Source organism: Gouania willdenowi, chromosome 9 (assembly GCF_900634775.1).
Source record: "Gouania willdenowi chromosome 9, fGouWil2.1, whole genome shotgun sequence".
NCBI classification, from domain to species: Eukaryota; Metazoa; Chordata; class Actinopteri; order Blenniiformes; family Gobiesocidae; genus Gouania; species Gouania willdenowi.
The window spans coordinates 14,118,750-14,137,324 of NC_041052.1; the positions used below are offsets into that span (position 1 = coordinate 14,118,750).

The 18,575-nt window shown below is 37.0% G+C and overlaps 1 protein-coding gene across 1 annotated transcript; it reads left to right on the forward strand.

Moving 5' to 3' along the window:
• The first annotated feature begins 1,990 nt into the window (after positions 1–1,990).
• Positions 1,991–18,523, forward strand: cds2 (CDP-diacylglycerol synthase (phosphatidate cytidylyltransferase) 2). Its single transcript, XM_028457977.1, has 13 exons — positions 1,991–2,230; positions 7,841–7,983; positions 9,282–9,378; positions 9,839–9,936; positions 10,350–10,489; positions 12,289–12,347; positions 12,621–12,703; positions 13,363–13,450; positions 13,530–13,598; positions 13,698–13,850; positions 13,970–14,089; positions 14,836–14,939; positions 15,635–18,523. Exons 1-13 carry the CDS (start codon positions 2,159–2,161, stop codon positions 15,768–15,770), a joined length of 1,362 nt encoding a protein of 453 aa, XP_028313778.1. The 5' UTR covers positions 1,991–2,158; the 3' UTR covers positions 15,771–18,523.
• The last annotated feature ends 52 nt before the right edge of the window (positions 18,524–18,575 follow it).

Genomic DNA, 18,575 nt, shown 5'->3' on the forward strand with positions numbered 1-18,575 from the left:
TGATATATATATATTTTTTTTAAATCATTTTGAATATTTGTTCGGGAAAAACCACAAGGTCGTGGCTGAATTTTGAGGGTGCAAAGTTTACAATCTCACTTTTAAACAAGAATATTAAATTAAATGATCTAATCTAACTATAACAGTTAAAGGTGTCATGATTCTGGTAGTTTCAAGTCCATTTGCCTCAAATGTTTACCATTTAGTTAAGAGGAGATTATTTTAAAGGCATTTAAATAGAAACTGCAGCTGAAAAAGTAACATTTCTAAGAGAGTAATCAATGTCATCAGCATTTCTTTCTCTTTATGCACATCATTATACAGCATTTGTTACCCCTCAGTCATTCAGACGTTCCTTCCTGCAAAGGGTCCAAAATTCCTGGTTCTGTTATTTCTTTTTAGATACATTTGAATATTGGTGGATTGGGATGGCAAAGTGTGGAGTTTGCATGTTCTCCTCATGCTTTTTGTGGGAGTTTAGGACAACTGCAGCTTCTTCCTAGAGTCCAAACACATGCAAGGAATTGGCTGTGAGAGGGAATGAGTGCATTACTGTAAAGTGATATAGGGTTCTCACTCAGACAGTCACTTCACTGAAGGGAATGTTGTTTTTATTAAATGTTAAATAAAAGAATGCTCACTGTGTCTCACTGCATGCACTAATATATCTGATGAAAAATAATATGGTCTTCTCCATCTTCTCTACCTGTTTGATCTGGCTGTGGTCGTGAGCTAATTCAACCTTGAGCTAACTTAATTTATAAGATACAACACAGCCTGGGCAGGCAGCCAATCCATTGCAAGGCAAAAATAGATAAATACAGGCGTACACATAGGCTACTCTTCAGGACAGCAGGAAACACATCTCTAGCTAATAATGTCAATCACACTGATGGGGCCTCTAAGAGCCAAATAACACATACAATCAGGAGGAGATAGAGGAGTTTTAGGTCAGCACTCAACAATGATAGAAGATGCTGTAACTATCACAGTAAGACAAGGCTGACAAACACACAGAGGAAGAGTGAGCGTTGGCTGCCACTTGGTGGCAAAAAGGGAGATTACAGTTTTTTGTAGCAGCTGAACTCACTCAAATATGTTCTATAGAGCCTCTTGATAGAACTGCATATATCATAAATAGTCAGTGGAAACATGCCTAATCAATAAATGGGATTTATTTTATTACAAAGACATCAAGTCTAGGCACATGTGGATTTTCACATCACGTTAAAAGAATTCAACTGCTCAAAAAAATGTATAAAATGAATAAAGAACTTTTTAGAAAGTTATAATGTGTGAAAGTGAATTATAAATGAGGTCAACATGATAGTGTTGATAGTTGAACCTACGCTTTAATTGAAAATAGGAATAGGAAGATGAAATGTATTTGTCTTGTTGTATTTGACTCTGGGTTTAAATTAACTATTGTCAGCTGACCTGAGAAGTGCAGCTGAATGAATGTCAATCTTATTTTCAAGTCTAGATTCATGCTTATACACACACACTCTGTGGATTTAAAACAATCAATCATTAAGATAAACTTTACTTGTATTTTAATATACAAAATGGGTTACTTATGGCCAGGCAAAAATATGGATGATCAGTTTGGCCACTTGTATTCTGGAAGGTAACTTCCTCCTATAAGACTCATTGTTAATTAAGATATTGGGAAATAAATATTGATAAGTTATCAAGAGAAGGTAAATAACAATAATTACACATTATTAAATTATTATTAAAATGACAGGGCAGGGGCTTAAACATCTGGAGCAGTTTGTATAGAATAAAGGTTGCTTTTGGTTCCACATACTATAAAATTAATTCAGTTTAAAGTCTTCTAAACTTAGTTAAACTTGTTTAATTCTTTTTTTTTTTTTTTTTAAATGCCAATGGTTTTCCCAACTTTATTTCAACTTCAGATGATTAACAATTACTCCTCCTCTAGCATAACACATGACTAGTCAATCTTGTCACGAACACTGGAACACTTTTATTCTGGAAACCGGAAGCTCGTTCAATGTTTTTCGAGGCTATCTCTCTGTCATTGGCGCTCGGTCCTTCAGGCTGAATTTGTCACTGGTAAAACCCAGACGGAGGCTTTGTTTACCGCCACTGTCAGTCCGTACTTTGTGTTTTAAACCCACCGGACCTGAACAGGATGGCGGAGCTCAGGCACCGCGGGAACAAAGACACCGAGCCGACGTTACAGCAACAACAGTCGGAGGACAAGGTACCGTTAGCCCCGCTCAGCCTTCACCATCTGTAGCCTGTGCTAACGCCAGCTAGCTATCTGTTGGACAGTCATTACAATGGTGCTTAATATCAATCTGCCTGTGTTGAAAGAGTAAGTTGTCTTTTTAAATATTATAGCATTACGTAGGAAATTACTAAGGTTGGAAAACACATGCACATCTGATGGTTTTTTTTTAAATGATTGGCTGATGTCAAGTCACTGTCTTCCTGCCTTCGTTTTCAACGAAAACAACATACATTTGATATAAATATTGAAATAAGCGTCAAATGTACCTTTCTTTAACTTACCTATCATATGTCAAAATATTCATACGTAGCTGGTGAGTTTAAAAAGCTCGTTTGGCTTTATCCAACATATTAGTTTTGGGTTATTTACTTTGATTTGCGTAAAATTTGATAGGGTTTGGTGCGTCTTATTTTTTATTTATTTTTTTATTTTAAACATGCAGTTACATATTAGGCAAAGTAATGCCCAGACGCCAATATATTAATGTCACCTTAATTTAAATACTGTTATTTTTAACTCTGTCTTGGAATCTACTCATAGAATCATAACATTGTTTACATTTACAGCAACCTTCTGCCAGATGCTTCATTTGGACAGCATGGTATGGGAGAGTCTTGTGTTGTTTTCAGACTAATGGGAAGACAATGCATAATTTATGATCATGTCAACATGGATGTAAAAGAGTGTTGGCTGTGGTGATACTGAAAAGATGATGACTGGTTAAAAAGAGAGCAGCTTAAAGCAGATGAAGGACACCGGAAGGCAACAGTGTAAATAGATTCAGATATACATAGAAAACATACAGGAAAAAAAAATCTAATCTGTGCTTTTCATTATCATACCTTGTTTCCTGAATTTCGTCATGAGGCTATTTCTATCATTTTATGATTTTTTTTGTGATCTATATCAAGAGACACATTTAAAAAAAACAAGCCAAGCAGATGTGCACAATATTGAACTTTTGTATATGCAGATACCAATATGTTTTTCCACACCTAATTGCAGCTATTGATATTTGTTGATGAAGGAAGCAAAACCTGTTATGTTATTGATTAAACATTTGCTTAATTTTAAAGCCAATATTGGCCGATGCTTTGCAGATTTTAACATTATGATATCCAAGTTTAACAGTTCTATGTAGATCAATTTCTCATTAAATAAACCCTTTATTTACTACATGGTGATTGATCACGAGTGATATATTTTCTTTAGTTTTTATTTGTAACAAAATAATGGAATAAGGTGTCTGTTTTTTGGTGGGCTTGGCTCGTGAATATTGGGTTTGACGTTCCTGTTTAAGATGAGTGAGTTATCAAAAATTTATTCCAACCATTGTTTTTATTTTTTGAGCTAAAGAAGCAGCATAAAAGCCGGTAATTACTTTCGAAATTGCTTATTTATTTATTTTTTTAACATTTTTAAATCTAATTTATAATTTTTTTCAAGGTGTCCTTAGGAAAATTAGAATTCCAACAGCATTACAGTATAAAGACAACAGGAAGTACAACATAACATATTAATAAATAGTTGACAACTCATGCAGTCTTTGCACACTTACAAAGTCTAATAAAGCTAGATAGATGTTTTTTTTCCTATTTCAAAAGAAGTACAACAATTTGCACTAACATGTTTGTTTGTTTGTCAAGCTCACAGCTTGAAATATAGATTTCATGCCTCCCTGTATAGTCCCTGAGATAATTTAAAGGTTTAAGGGTCAACTCACACTGACATCCCAACATAAATGCTCTATTACATCGCTATGGTATTTCTATAAATGAAAAAGAAAACGTAATGCCTGTTGCCTCTGGTTTACATGTCAACGCGAACACGAGGAGGGGAGGAGTATATGTGAAATGAGGGTCTATTTTTAACTCCAGCATCCTGAATGACGGGCATTGTCTCCATAGAAACCAATGGACGGAAATTGTGTGTGTGTGTGTGTGTGTGTGTGTGTGTGTGTGTGTGTGTGTGTGTGTGTGTGTGTGTGTGTGTGTGTGTGTGTGTGTGTGTGTGTGTGTGTGTGTGTGTGTGTGTGTGTGTGTGTGTGTGTGTGTGTGTGTGTGCGCGCGCGCGTGCGTGTGCGTGTGGTTAAACATCTACACAAAAGTGATTGTCTCATTCATGTGTTTTCATTGAATTAAAGAAGTACTCAATGATATTTCCTCGTATTGAATAATCTGCCAAAGTGACAGATCAAATTTGTGAAACAATACAGCTCCTATATTCACTAGTAAGGAAATTTTAATTGCTCTTTCAAAAGCCAAAAAACATCTATAAATCAGCCAGAATCATACAAAAATAGTCTATTTTATTATGTCACTAGGTGACAAAGATGGGATGGGTTGCTTTCATGAACCTTTCTGGATTCAAGAAGGTATTTTGGGAATGATTTGCAAGTGAATATTAATTATTAAGCTTTGTACAGCCTATTAAAAACCTTTGTATCTGAGCATATATACAGTGTTAGATGAACTCAGGTTAGCAATAATCTAGGAAATCTCATCTTTTTTCTTACTTGGAAAATGTGTTTTTTTTCCCTGAGGGGAATTGTTTTTAAGAGGGTCACTGACACCTCAGCCATTTTTCACATATTGTTCAGATATTTTTACTCCGAGTCAGAGGTAGAAAGGCAGTGCAGTGACAAAGCACCGGGAAATAATTCTTCTGGGTAGTAGCATCTCGTTTTGTTATGGACGTGTGAGACGAAGCGTTGGGAAGCAGTGAACCATCTGCTGGGTTGAAGGAGCTTGAAGCCAAATTTGGTCATCAGTAGCAGGGGTGTGTGTGTGTGTGCGTGCGTGCGTGTGTGTGTGTGTCTGTGTGTGTGTGTGTGACTGCTGGCGTCTGATGACAGCAATCCTTTTATTATTGCCTTTATGGAGAGGCCGTGAATGAGCAGGCCTTCATTGGGCAACAGATGGTTCTGAAAATCAACAAACATACACATCCAGTACTACTGCTCCTAGTGGCTCATTAGAATATTATTAGATTCTTTCAGTGTTCATAGCTGATTGTAGCTTTAAACTGTGGCCTTTGGTAGTAAATGAACAAGTTTAAGTTCATTATTAATGAAACTGGATTCAAAGCAACAGGGGGTGATGGTGAGTGAGGTTCATTGACCTTCACAGTAAAGCTGGTCTAATCTTACATGTCTGCTTCTTTTGTTTCAAGTTAAGTTGATTTATTTATAAAGCACCTTTCATGTAAAAGAAAATTGAAAGTGCTTTACACAAAACTCATACCACAGTAGCGCTAGCACACCATAGAAATGAAATTTAAAAATGAGGAAAAATCTAAACATGTAAAACAATATCAATCAATAAAACAGGATTATTATTATTTTTGCATGTTATTGTATGTTTTATACAGGTAACTAGGGACTAAAGATGGAAACTAGCTGTTTAGCTGTACATCTTTGTCTTTTATGATTTTAATGCTCTATGCATTTGTCCCTTCAAATAAAGACTAAACAATAAACAGGATAATATCAGATTAAGTAGTGTGACTGTTTATTTAAAAGCAGCGTCGAATAAAAATGTCTTTAACAGACTTCACAGCCCTGATACTTAGTAAATATGCTGTTACAGTGCACTGCAGCCAGTGACTGAAAGTTAAATAAGTTTTGTAATTGAGTGCTAAATGTGTAAATAATGCTGTGAGCAATGCAACCAAAACATCATATCATGTGATTTGAATAGTAATTTCCATGTCTCATCCTGCAGGCTCCCTGCTATTGGAAATACGCAAAACAGGAGACGTGCATGCAAACTGATGCATTTCATTGGATTTAAGAAAAAATGGTTAAGATATGAGCTTGTCACGGGTGATTTGATCTAATGTTCTGATATGTAATAGTTTCTCAGTTCATCATCTGTCTGTGTGGAAATTAGGGCTCTGGTTTTGGTCTCACGATTTGATTCAATTTAATTTCGATAATCATTTCAATGATTCAATATGATTCCATGATGCAAAACAATCTGTTTCATGCTCTGTTTTTTACATTCCTACCCTTTGTTACTTTTACATCAATGAAGCAGTCAGATAAGTATGATTGCCATTCATCGAGAAAGTGCTTCAAATCAGTAACATAAATGTCTTACGTTACAGGGGAAGTGAAACACTCACCTAAAAGTACTTATTGGTGCAGTATTTTTGATGTAGTGCCATTTAGGGCTGGGCAATATGGACCATTACTCAACAAAGTGTGACCAGAAAGACAATTTTGGGTTAAATTTGTTAATGCAAAATGCCACACAGGCACATTTATTAACTCATTCACTGCCAGTCATTTTCAGAGCAGCCAACCCCATATTGCCGGGCGTTTTAGATGATTTTTCAAGACCCACAGAATATTTTGTACTATGACAATTTCAAACCTGCAACCATTCTAAAAGATTAGACTCTCTACTTTCATCAGAAAAAAAAGATTTTTGTTTCTAGCTTGTTTCGTTGTTCTGTAATCAGCAGTTCAATAGAGGCAAGTTTCTCACAAATCGCCAGTTTGTGACAAAAAGCTGAAAAAAAATGTATTTTTCTGTCAGTGACTTTGAAGCAATTATTTTTTTTGCTTTAGTGACACCTCAACATTGGTTTCCTTCTATAAAACTTCAAAAACAAAACTGAGACCAGGCTTTTGATAGCAAAATTGTTATTATTTTGTTATCTATGTCAGAATTTTATGGATTTTTTTACTGTATTTTGGCCGTCTTCCAAGTCTCTCCCTCATCATTCTCCACACACGTAACTTCCGCCTCCTCTCGGACATGCTGGGTGTCATCGCTTGCCCCATTTTTTTGGTTGTTTTCTCTCACCATCGCGACACTCTCAATAGTCCACGTAGTTGCACACATGCTCTGGTCGAGTGTGCGCTGCTGTGAGCTGCTGGGAGCTTCAGCATCAACTCTCGTAATGCCATTTTCTGTTTTATAAACTCCTTTTCCTCTTCCTCTGAGCTCTGCCCATCATGAGTGATCTCTCATCCAAAGGTGGTTTGCTGCCACCTACATGTTACCAGTTGGTCACTACATTATTGTACAAGTTTGAAATTCAAACTTGCTGTCTCCTAGCAACCCCAGCCGAAAAACACAATTGACGTCTTTGGCAGTCAACGTTACAAAACCAATTGACGTCTTTAGACGTCTTTGGCAGTCAAGGAGTTAACAAACAGCTGCACAAGATTTGCCACATTTGGCTTTTTCCTCCTATAAGGGACAGCACGTGTGAGTGAGTTATGTAGTGTGGCTTATTTAGGGCAAGGTCTGGGTTAGGAGAAGCTGTTCTGAGAAGTGAAAGCACCGACTCCGAAAACTAGTATTTTAATACAAAATAAGATGTAAAAAATATATATATATATCGATATAGCCGTTATAATATTATAATATAACATAATTTTCTATATCGCCAAAATAGAAAACTCGATATATCTTGAATCATGATATATCGCCCTGCCCTAGTGCTGTTTATGAGTTTCATGTTTGTGTCTAGATGAAATGCTTGTTTATCAGAGGAGAATAAATATGAGGATTCATACACTGTGACTCCTCAGTGGCTCAGTTCTATGTTTTGTTGTTTTTCCGACAGGGTTCCGACAGTGAGGTGAAATTTGACAAAGATGGGATGTCGGACACTGAATCTAAGGTGGACTCTGGCGGTCCAGAAGTCCCGGTTGCTCCTGATGATACCCCTGTAGTTCTAAACAAGGCCCTGTCTGGACTTTCTTCCAGGTTTGCTCGCTCGCTCGCTCACTCACTCACTCACTCACTCACTCACTCACTCACTCACTTACAGAGCTAAAGTGTTGTATTGCAGTTTGTGTTTAAAGTACGACGATAAGGCTGACCTGAGCATGCTGGGTAATATTTAAGAGAGTCTGTAAACTGCTGACAGGTAAATACATGCTCTGAGCTAACTGTAACAACAGGCCTGCTTTATCTAAACGTGTCATCATAATCTGTCAACACAGACACAGATAATGTTCTTTAACATCAGCTGTAAACCATTAAGCAGGAGGGTCAACATATACTGTTAATCTTTGTGTTTTTCAGCTCAAATCAATTGTTGGTGGAGTGAGGATGAGACTTAAGTGTGTTAATGTAATGACCAAGCAAATGATACTGCAGGAGAATACTATAGCTGCAATGGAACTTTGTTCATTCAAGGATCCAAGCATTTTTGTCATTATGTGCATGAAATGTACATTACATATTAATTTTCCCAAGTTCCCCGTTGATGCCTTTAAACAATAAATAGACTAAAAAAATAATAGTATAAAAGAATGAAAATAGAAAAACACCAGTAATATAAATCGAATATATATAAAATCATACAAATATACAATAATACCGGTAATAATACAACAATATACAAAACAATAGAACCCCAACAGCAGCGGCATTATAAAGAATTGAGCAGCAGCATTATAAAGAATTGAGCAGCAGCATTATAAAGAATTGTGCAGCAGCATTATAAAGAATTGTGCAGCAGCATTATAAAGAATTGTGTAGCAGTATGGGTAATTTTTGGTGTGATCATCGTAGCTCTGAACTTTTCCTCTGGTATAGTTTTAATGTACAGTAGTCAGCAATATAATCTTAAATTTGTGGATTTTTCAAGTCTTTGTCAGTGTAGACCTGTATGAATAAACAGTAACAGGCTTTTTTTTTAATTTTCCTTCCTTTGTTTGGTTTGGTTTTAACAGAAAAACAACAAAAATATTGAAGCAGCTTTTACAGCCTGAGTACGTACCCTGTCACAGAAAAAAATACAGGTCATCATAGGCAATATTAAGGCTTAAGTAATCAATATGTTGGATAAGAAATGACAGAACTACGTCTGTCCCACACATGATCTAGTATTATCCAATCTCCCCAAATCTAATCAAATTAACACTAATCTAATATGGATACTGCAGTAACTAGTCCTGGTTTTCTACATCTTACACATATGATCAGATGTGATCTGATCATATGTGGTTGTGCTTTCATCTCTGAACTGATGGAGGTATTTTTCGTGCTTCCTTCAGATGGAAGAACTGGTGGGTACGAGGCATCCTCACCCTCGCCATGATCTCCTTCTTCTTCATCATCATTTACCTGGGCCCCATGGTGCTTATGATGATTGTAAGTATGAGATGCAGATCTATATTCTCGTGGTCCTAAATGTAAACCCTCCTTTAACAATTGAAAGCAGTCAATGCAGGTTTTAGAGTAGTATCTACAAATGGGAACATTAATCTGTTTGATGTGTAAAAGGAAATTTTCCTTTGGTTTTATCTTCCCTTTTGATTTTAACAAAAGAGGATGGCTGTGGTGACATTAGATTTACAGTCATGGATGTTGGAAACAAGGTGCATAGTGATCATGTGGCATTGCTGGTACCAGTTAGGGAAACTGTTCAGTTAATTGTCTGTTTAACAAAAATCAAAGGAATTAACCCGACTTTAGGTTCTCTAAGAATAACCTCGGCAGTTCTGCAGGTTAACTAGAAATTTTCTAAATATAGACTTAGCAGACATATAGTGTCAGTAGGTCATAGCAGAGATACTGCTATAGTGGTTTAGTCTCCTGGCTTTCTCTGCAGGTCCTCGGTGTACAGATCAAGTGCTTCCAGGAAATTATCACGATTGGTTACAGCGTGTACCACTCCTACCATCTGCCCTGGTTCAGGACGCTGAGCTGGTGAGAACAAACACAAACATAAGGAGTTGCATGTTTTTCTAAAGATGTCCACATCTTTTTACTTAACTTCTTGTTTCATGTTCTATTAGGTTGCAGATGGCCTAAGGTTTGCTTTCTTTCTCCAGTATTTATTAGACTATTTGCCTAATCTTTCCTGTAGATATTGGGAGAATTCCAGTGGATCATTAGATCTAGCTCTAGTGATGTTTAGCATTGCAGCAGTACATTGACATTAACTATGCCCCAAGCCTAAAAAAACCTGTTTAAAGAGGAGAAAGGTTAGTCCAGGAGAAATGTTTATTCCCACCAGACTGTGTGTGTTTGTCTGTGGGCATATTCAATCCACATTTTAATCAGCTGCGTGTCACAGCACAGTTGGATGTGTACATAATGTTTAACTGTTTGCCCTGCAGGTACTTCTTGTTGTGCGTGAACTACTTCTTCTACGGTGAGACGGTGACAGATTACTTCTTCACTCTGGTGCAAAGGGAGGAGCCTCTACGCATCCTCAGCAAATATCACCGCTTTATTTCCTTCGCTCTCTACCTCACAGGTATAAACGTCAACATTTCAAAATAAAACTAAATAACACTGACTTTCAGGGATGTAAGGATATATCCTGAATCGGCTACAAATCAATGCAAAAAAGAGGGGATTAAAATCAATACAGCACAGTATGGGCCAGAGCAGAAAATTCAAGCCCTATTGGTTTTAAGTCCGAGCAGGTGTGGCAGCATTTTGGCTTTTGGAAGTCAGAAAATAAAAAAGAGGTGAGAAGATAATAGTGAAGACAAAGACTGTATGCAAGTATTGCAAGAAAATACAGAGCCACACACGCTCGGGGTGAGTATTGGCAAGGATGTTGCAATACGATACGTATTGCGGTACATGGGTCACGATACAATATTATTGCGATATATTGCAATATTCTACCCAGTTAGTATCAAAATTAAACGTAGAGATGAAAAATCAAGTTGCTATACATGTTCATCAGAAGATATTGATCATTCAGAGGAAAAAGTGAGTCAAAACTATTTGCTTCAAAACATCTTATTTATTATTAGTGTTTTTGCACATTTTCATTATATATATATATATATATGTATATGTGTGTATATATATATATAAAGATAAAAAAAAATTGATTTAAAATCGGCACCCAAAAAATTGCGATATATTGTGAAATCGATTTTTTTTCACACCCCTAGCGCATGCACAATTCAAAAATATGTAAATTCCAGCCAAGATCTCAAGCTGCACTTTAAAAAAGAAACTCACCTCTAGTTTTTCACTGTATTTATGATTTGAAAACTTATTATAGATTTATTTTATGTTTTTTAAAATATTTATATATATTTTTGTTCAATTTTCCATAGTGATAAATGAAGGAATGCGCAGTTTATTTTTGGCTTATGAATTCAAACAGTTCAAAAGGTTTGTAAGAAGGTTATAAGAAGAAAATATTATTTAAAAAAATTCTTGACAATTTAAATAACAGAAAAATAATCTGTATTTTGACTAATCTGTGTTGTTTTCTCTTCAAAAAATGATTATGTTTTCAAATTTGAAGGAGTTAAGTGCATCATTACATTCCAATCTTTAGTTATTTTATTTTTTTAAATTGGGATTTGAATGGAATTGTTGGTTGAGTGTATCCTTACACCCCTACTGACTGTAGTTCATTAAATATTTCATTAAGTCAAATTGATCATTCGCTCGCAAGGAGTTAATCCCCGTGTTTGATATGTTGCAAATGTTGGAGTCACTAACTATTCATTTGTAAGAAATCCCAGTGTGTTAAAATAGTTTTGTACAGTCATTGTGTGTTCTTTCACTAAACAAGCAAAGCTTAGAACTAAACTTTCCACTTGTGCTTCTGGTCCGTAGTGATCATTTTATTCACATCCTTCACAACAGGATGTGGGAAGGAAGGAGGCATCCTCACTGTTTTAGCCTCTTTCCTGCTACTTTCACAATCAACCCGCACAGTGGTTATTTCAGATGCTTTTAATGCAGAGATGATTTGAAGTGCAGACACTTCAGACTGAAGTTGATGTGCTGTGTAATTTATTTACTTTAAGAAGAGTTATTGTTTTACTACGTTTGGCTCGATTTCTTCCTCTCAGTGAAAGCATGTGATAACTGTTGGAAAATTTGTCTTTTTCATGTTTCAGCTTAATGGGTCCAGTGCTGCTCAATATCCATTAAACAAAGTCTTTTTTTAAATGGGTCAAGCTAAATTTACTCTGAGCTTGACCAAAGATGACCTGGATTTGGTATTAAACACCTCCTCCTCCTCCTCCTCCTCCTCCTCCTTCGTGTCTCATGCTTCTGTTTTGTCTCCTTTTGCAGGTTTCTGCATGTTTGTGCTGAGTTTGGTAAAGAAACACTACCGCCTTCAGTTCTACATGGTAAGACACCGCCCAGCCCAATGGCCTCCAGCCTGTGGCTTATTAAAGAGGCTTTTCAAAGTGCAAGCATTCCAGTATTTGGAAAAAGTGTTTGGGTTTGTGCAGATGGAAATCTGCAGTTTCCTCTTGTGATGCTCAGTCTTAATTTAGCAGCACTATTAATTGGTTACGCTATGGATCTAATAAACGTGGTCACTGAGCATGTGTTTTTGCAGCAGACTTCCATCCTACGAGTGATTTGTAAAACTGCAGCTCTTTGTTCTTGTGCCACAGTTTGGATGGACCCACGTCACTCTCCTGATTGTGGTGACTCAGTCTCATCTCATCATTCATAATCTGTTTGAGGGAATGATTTGGTGAGTAAACGCTCCCCAGCACCACCCAGCGGGGATAAAGCATTTTCTACCATGTTCCGCCACTTTAATACTAGGTAGCCCACCTAGTATTAAAGTGGCCTGACTTTACTAGTGTTAAAGTAATGCATTGTATCTTGTCTTGGCTCCAAGACAAAATAAAATAAAACCTACTATTATTTTTTAAAGAAAATGATCCCCATAACCAATTCTGTGAGGCATGCTTCTAGTCATGATTTGGCCATCAATCGGCCTAGAACTATTTAAAAGTCTTTCTTATTTAGATCATCTCAACTATTAAATAAACTGCCTAAAATATTGAGGAACTCAACAATTTTGCATGTATATATAAAAAAAACACTAAAAACCCTGTTGTACATGTGAGATCGAGACATGTTTTGTTCTATTACTTACATGGTATTTGTATTTTATTCTGTTTTTGGCATTGTGTATTTATTTGCTTTTAATTAGGGACCCCAGGAAGACTAGCAACCACTATGGTGGAAGCTAATGGGGATCCCAATAAACAATGTAGCATGTACAAGTGGAGCCCAACTGAATGATGTGGACTGTAAATGTGTCGCCTTTCTATTTGAAATCCATTTGTAGGATATGTTAGCATAAAAAGCAGCCACTGTTTGAGCTCCTGTTTGTTCCAATAGGTTCATTGTTCCCATTTCCTGTGTGATCTGTAACGACATCATGGCCTACATGTTTGGCTTCTTCTTCGGACGAACTCCACTCATCAAGGTCGGTCAATCAGATGTGCGTTTTGTCGTTTCTGATTTACTGAACACTGTTTTACAACTTTCTCCTTTTTATATTCCAGCTTTCGCCGAAAAAAACATGGGAAGGATTTATCGGTGGATTGTTTTCCACCATTGTGTTTGGCATTTTGGTAAGTGATGGATGATTTTCCTCACACTTGTATATGTTAAGGTTATAGTCCTGGTTCCAGAAGCTGTTGGAGAGTAATGGTGTGTTTTCCCGCTCTTAGCTGTCCTACGTCATGGCCAGTTATCGCTACTTCGTGTGTCCCGTGGAGTTCAACAATGACTCCAACAGCTTCCAGGTGGACTGTGAACCATCCGATCTTTTCCAGTTGCAGGACTACACACTGCCCAGCGTGCTGGAGTCTCTCACTGGATGGGTAAAACTCAACAGCAGCCATCTTAATCCCAACAGGAACACAAACTAAATGTTGCATTTCTTAAAGGCGTTGCAGATCTCTTGATTGGTCGTTCTCCCACTTTCTGTTCCTGTCCACAGACCACAGTCCGACTGTATCCTTTCCAGATCCACAGCATCGCTCTTTCTTCTTTCGCCTCCATTGTCGGACCTTTTGGTGGTTTCTTTGCCAGTGGCTTTAAAAGAGCTTTTAAGATTAAGGTGAGAGCTCAAGCATCACGTCATCATCGAAACACACGCCAAACCGTCAGCTGCTTCTTTGTAAATATTTGTGTTAGGCGGTTTGTTGCTAGTCTGCAGGAGTAATGTCATAAAAAGTATTTTGATGGTTCTCCATTTGTAAAGTGTCAGACACAACTATTTGTCAGCAAAAACTGGAAAATTAAGAATTTACATTTATTTTTTGAAACATTTAACGAATTTGAGCTTGAACTAAATACTCTTTTATTGGTATTTTTAAAAAACAAATTTTAATTTTACATCATGGAGCACAAGGTAATACAATATACTGTACACAACACATCTGTCATGTCATCTTTTTCTAAATTTCAGACTAAAAGGTGCTTCGAATTATGTAGTTTATGAATATAGCTGCTAAAAAGCAATTCTAAGGGTTGAAATTTAAAACTAATTTTCTTTTGAACAAAACCAGTGATCAAAGCAGCAGTTTTTAATTACAAAAATTAAATAGAATAAATTAAAATTGCTTTTTAAAAGAAAATATACATAAAACCAACTGTACTTCCAGGTACCTCTTAACTACTTGGTGAATACACTTTACTTTGAGGAAGATTAACTAATCACTGCCCTCTAGTGTACAAATGTGATAGGACAGCATTTTTTTTCAAAACATGTCCCTTTCAAAATAAAAGCCCTGTATTTTTCTCCCGTTTCAGACAAGCGACCCTCAGAAGTAATGTCCAATGTCTCTTTCATTTGCCTTTCAGGACTTTGCCAACACCATCCCGGGTCATGGAGGCATTATGGACAGATTCGACTGTCAGTATCTGATGGCCACTTTTGTGAACGTGTACATCGCTAGCTTCATCAGGTAAACACTGAACACTTGTGTGTAATTTAGTACAGGGAATTTCTGTATTTTAGGCTTTATATGTGATGATCAGTGCAGATTTATAGTGGAAAGAGATTATTTAATTGATTAACAGCCTCGTGGCCTTGCAGCATGGGAAGGATTTATATTAGCAGACTACACTGTTTTACAGAGTGTCAGTAAACGCCTCATCTGACCACAGGCATGTGATTTCAATACTGGTGACGGGTGTTTTATAAATAAAATAAATGATGCATTGATTATTATTATTTTAAGATGATTGTCATCTTTAATAATTAAGGGGGTTGTTATGTTTCTTATTTATATTCAAGCTATTTTGAAATGCTGTGATTGTAAAATTATATTAAACGTATCTTGTGCGTGTGCGTGTGCGTGTGCGTGTGCGTGTGCGTGTGTGTGTGTGAGATGGGGTGCCCGGTGTAAAAACTCACTTTTTCATGGCCGAGAATGTTTAATTTACATTTAAATTAAACATTTAGATTTAACACTTACATTTAGATATGTCGGCTATGAAACAGTTTTTACACTCGGCACCCCATATAGTTGTGTGTACAAACAGTATCTCTGTATTTGTTTGCATCCTCATCCTGGGAATAGTATCTCTAGGAATGCGGTGAATATTCAGTTTTTAGTTTTTTATTTGTGTGTGATTTGTTTCCTCCTTTCACCACCAGAGGACCAAACCCAACCAAAGTGATCCAGCAGCTCCTGGCTCTGCGAGCGGATCAGCAGCTCCTCATCTTTAACTCCCTGAAGAATCACCTGACAGAGAAAGGCTTGCTGCCAGTGCTGGAGGAGGTCAACGCCTAGAGCTGCACACACACACACACACACACACACACACACACACACACACACACACACACACACACTGACACACAGATAGACACACAGACACACACTCACACTGGTTCGGGCAGGTAGAGGCACCTCCCCCCGGGGCTTCAGCGCAGGCAGGGGTTCCTCGACCCTTTGGGAGAATCTCCATGCTTTGTATGAGCGAGAGCATGAAGAACCATTAAAAAAAGAACAGCCTTGGGTCATTCCGGTTCATACCGTTTATGAATCCTGTTTTCAACTGAGTTTTCAGGTTGTGATTTTCCATTCGATTATCTGTGAACACTGTTGGTCATCTGTACATTTCTATTCATACAAAGGATATCGATATATCTATTATACTGTGTGACTATTTTATTGTACTTTTTTTTATTTCGGTGCACTGCTCTAAGCCCTGTTACTGTATCGTCTGTCCAGCTGCTCTCTCCTCTGTAATTTCACCCCTGATTTTCTCTCTTGTGATTGTTTCTATTTATACACAAAAAGGTTTTTATATCTGAATATGTTGGATTATATCTTAATATTGTATGTAATTTTTTTTTTTTTGAGGCTGATACATTTGTGATGCCTGTGGGGTTTTAGTTTTTCTCATCAAACATCATTGGAACTCCGTTCATGTTTGCTGAGTCATTGCTGTTGTGTGTCTGTGTGCATGTTAGAGGTACGGCACAAAGCTTCGTCCTTGAGCGTTAAAAGCATCACCAGCGTCACATCTGCAATTTTATGGTCTCCAGTTTTGGATTTATTCTGTGTTTACGTTCACTGTCCAATAGGAAGCAGTTATGGATTTGTACAGATGGTGGTGGGACCATTCATGGTACAAATAAAACACAGTGATGGTTTGTTTACTAGTGTGTTGTATGTAATCCACTCCCAATGTTACTACTGCTCAAACCTTTTGTGAATTTGGGGTGTTTACCTTCCTGGGCTGCAACCCAATGCTGTATACATGTTGTGGTTTCACAAAACAGTCATTATTTATGTCGTCAGAGAGTCTTTTGGTCAAATATACAAACTGAAGCCTCTTCTTTGTGAATGTTTCTGGGAGAAGTTCACTGGTTTTTACACTTTATTTAATATGCTAAGCTTCAGGCAAATTCAGAGTTTATTTTAGCGTTAATATTTCAGAGGTAGTAAAAAACATCCTACATGTCAGCATTGATTGAGCTGCAGGTGAACAATATGCTCATACTTTAACCAATAGCTTTTCCCTGCAATTTTTAGTATGCTTTTATTGTTGATTTGACATTTTACATAGCAAAAAACCAACCCTACGTAACAGTTCTGACAAAACAGAAATATGAGTAAATCTCCATTCTTTTGTATCATGTTTGTCACACATGATTCAAATTCAGATGATTGTACTTCAGCTGCATTATGGAGTGTTCAGTCAGTGAGACGTCTAAAAGTGCAGAACTGGGGCTCTCGAGGACCTGCGGCACCCGGAATAAGGAGAGTAATGTATTTTTATTATTATCAATTTCAGATTATACTTTTTTTTTTTTGTAGTCAATAATCAAGAAAAGTAATGGATTCCTACAGCAGTGCGTAGCAGGAAGGTTGAAGGTCATTCTGTTGTTTCCTCAATACACAGAATTGACTGTAACGACTTCCTCTCATGTTGCTAAAAAAAAATACTTATATTGTATTTAATATAGAACCAGTGTCCTTTCGAACATTTCAGTGTTTAGTGTTGAAGAACCACCCCCAAGTGTTACTTTATCTATTACCCCCCCCCCCCCCCCCCCGGTCCTCATTTTTTGTCACAATGGGATGTTTTTGCCTTTCTGGGAATATTTATTTAATGTGCAGTAACTTTGCAAATCTTTTCATAGTTATTGTACAGTGTATATTGTTTAGGGTCATTTCAAAGTCATGCTGAGTGTTCATTAATGGTATAATCATTGAGATTAATAAGTAAGATGTTACTGTTGCCATGTGCTAGCAGGAAGCTATGTTCAGTCTTTTCTTGCTGTGACTCTGGTGCAGTTGGTATTTTTTGGCCCCTCACTTGTAGTTTGTGGCAACAAACTCAGATTTCTGGTTCGGTTTAACCTTAACCATGCCTAGTGTCATTCTGGGTTATTTGCTTGATGTTTGGAATATTCTGTAAGCCCTTCCTGCTCCTTCCTGCCATTCCTTTGCCTGTTGCCATGGATGACCACTAGAGAGAGCTCACTGAATGTAACACAGAGAGCTTTGCTCCTTTGTTACAGCTACATGCTTCATACATTCCAGTCCCCATAAAGCTGACTTATTCTAGACTTTAACATACAAAACAAAAACTAAATATTTATTATCATTTAAATAATCCTTGATATAAATGTGTTGTCATGGTAATCAAAGCCACTTTTGTTTCTGTTACTCTTGCAAGGATCTAAAACAGAATTCCTGGATGGCAGCAGTCCAGCATGTTTCAGATGTTATTCTACTTATAGGAAGCGTCTCCATACACTCAGCAGATACATCAAAAACATGCAGGACTGTAGCCGCCAAGGACCAGAGTTGGATGGGAATGTATTGGAGTTTTGTGAGTGTCCCACAAGCTGTTCTAGCCCCCCCCTTGATGGACATTTTATTCAGTGGGTTTAGATCTCTCCTATGAAGCTGTATGATCTCAGTATATTGTTCTCAAACTGTGCAATGCTTTGTGTTCAGTTGTACTTTGTCTAGAACAGCTGAAATGTGCTTCATATAAATAAAGTATGAATATATATATTTAAAAATACCATATGATTGGGTTTTCTATACATCCATCATCCTTTTTTTAATTGTCAA

Bases quoted from the DNA above. Each gene is read 5' to 3' on its own strand.
- cds2 (XM_028457977.1), top strand. From the start codon at position 2,159: ATGGCGGAGCTCAGGCACCGCGGGAACAAAGACACCGAGCCGACGTTA. The intron at 2,231-7,840 runs GTACCGTTAGCC...TTTTTCCGACAG, and splicing joins AACAACAGTCGGAGGACAAG to GGTTCCGACAGTGAGGTGAA. The intron at 9,379-9,838 runs GTAAGTATGAGA...CTTTCTCTGCAG, and splicing joins CCATGGTGCTTATGATGATT to GTCCTCGGTGTACAGATCAA.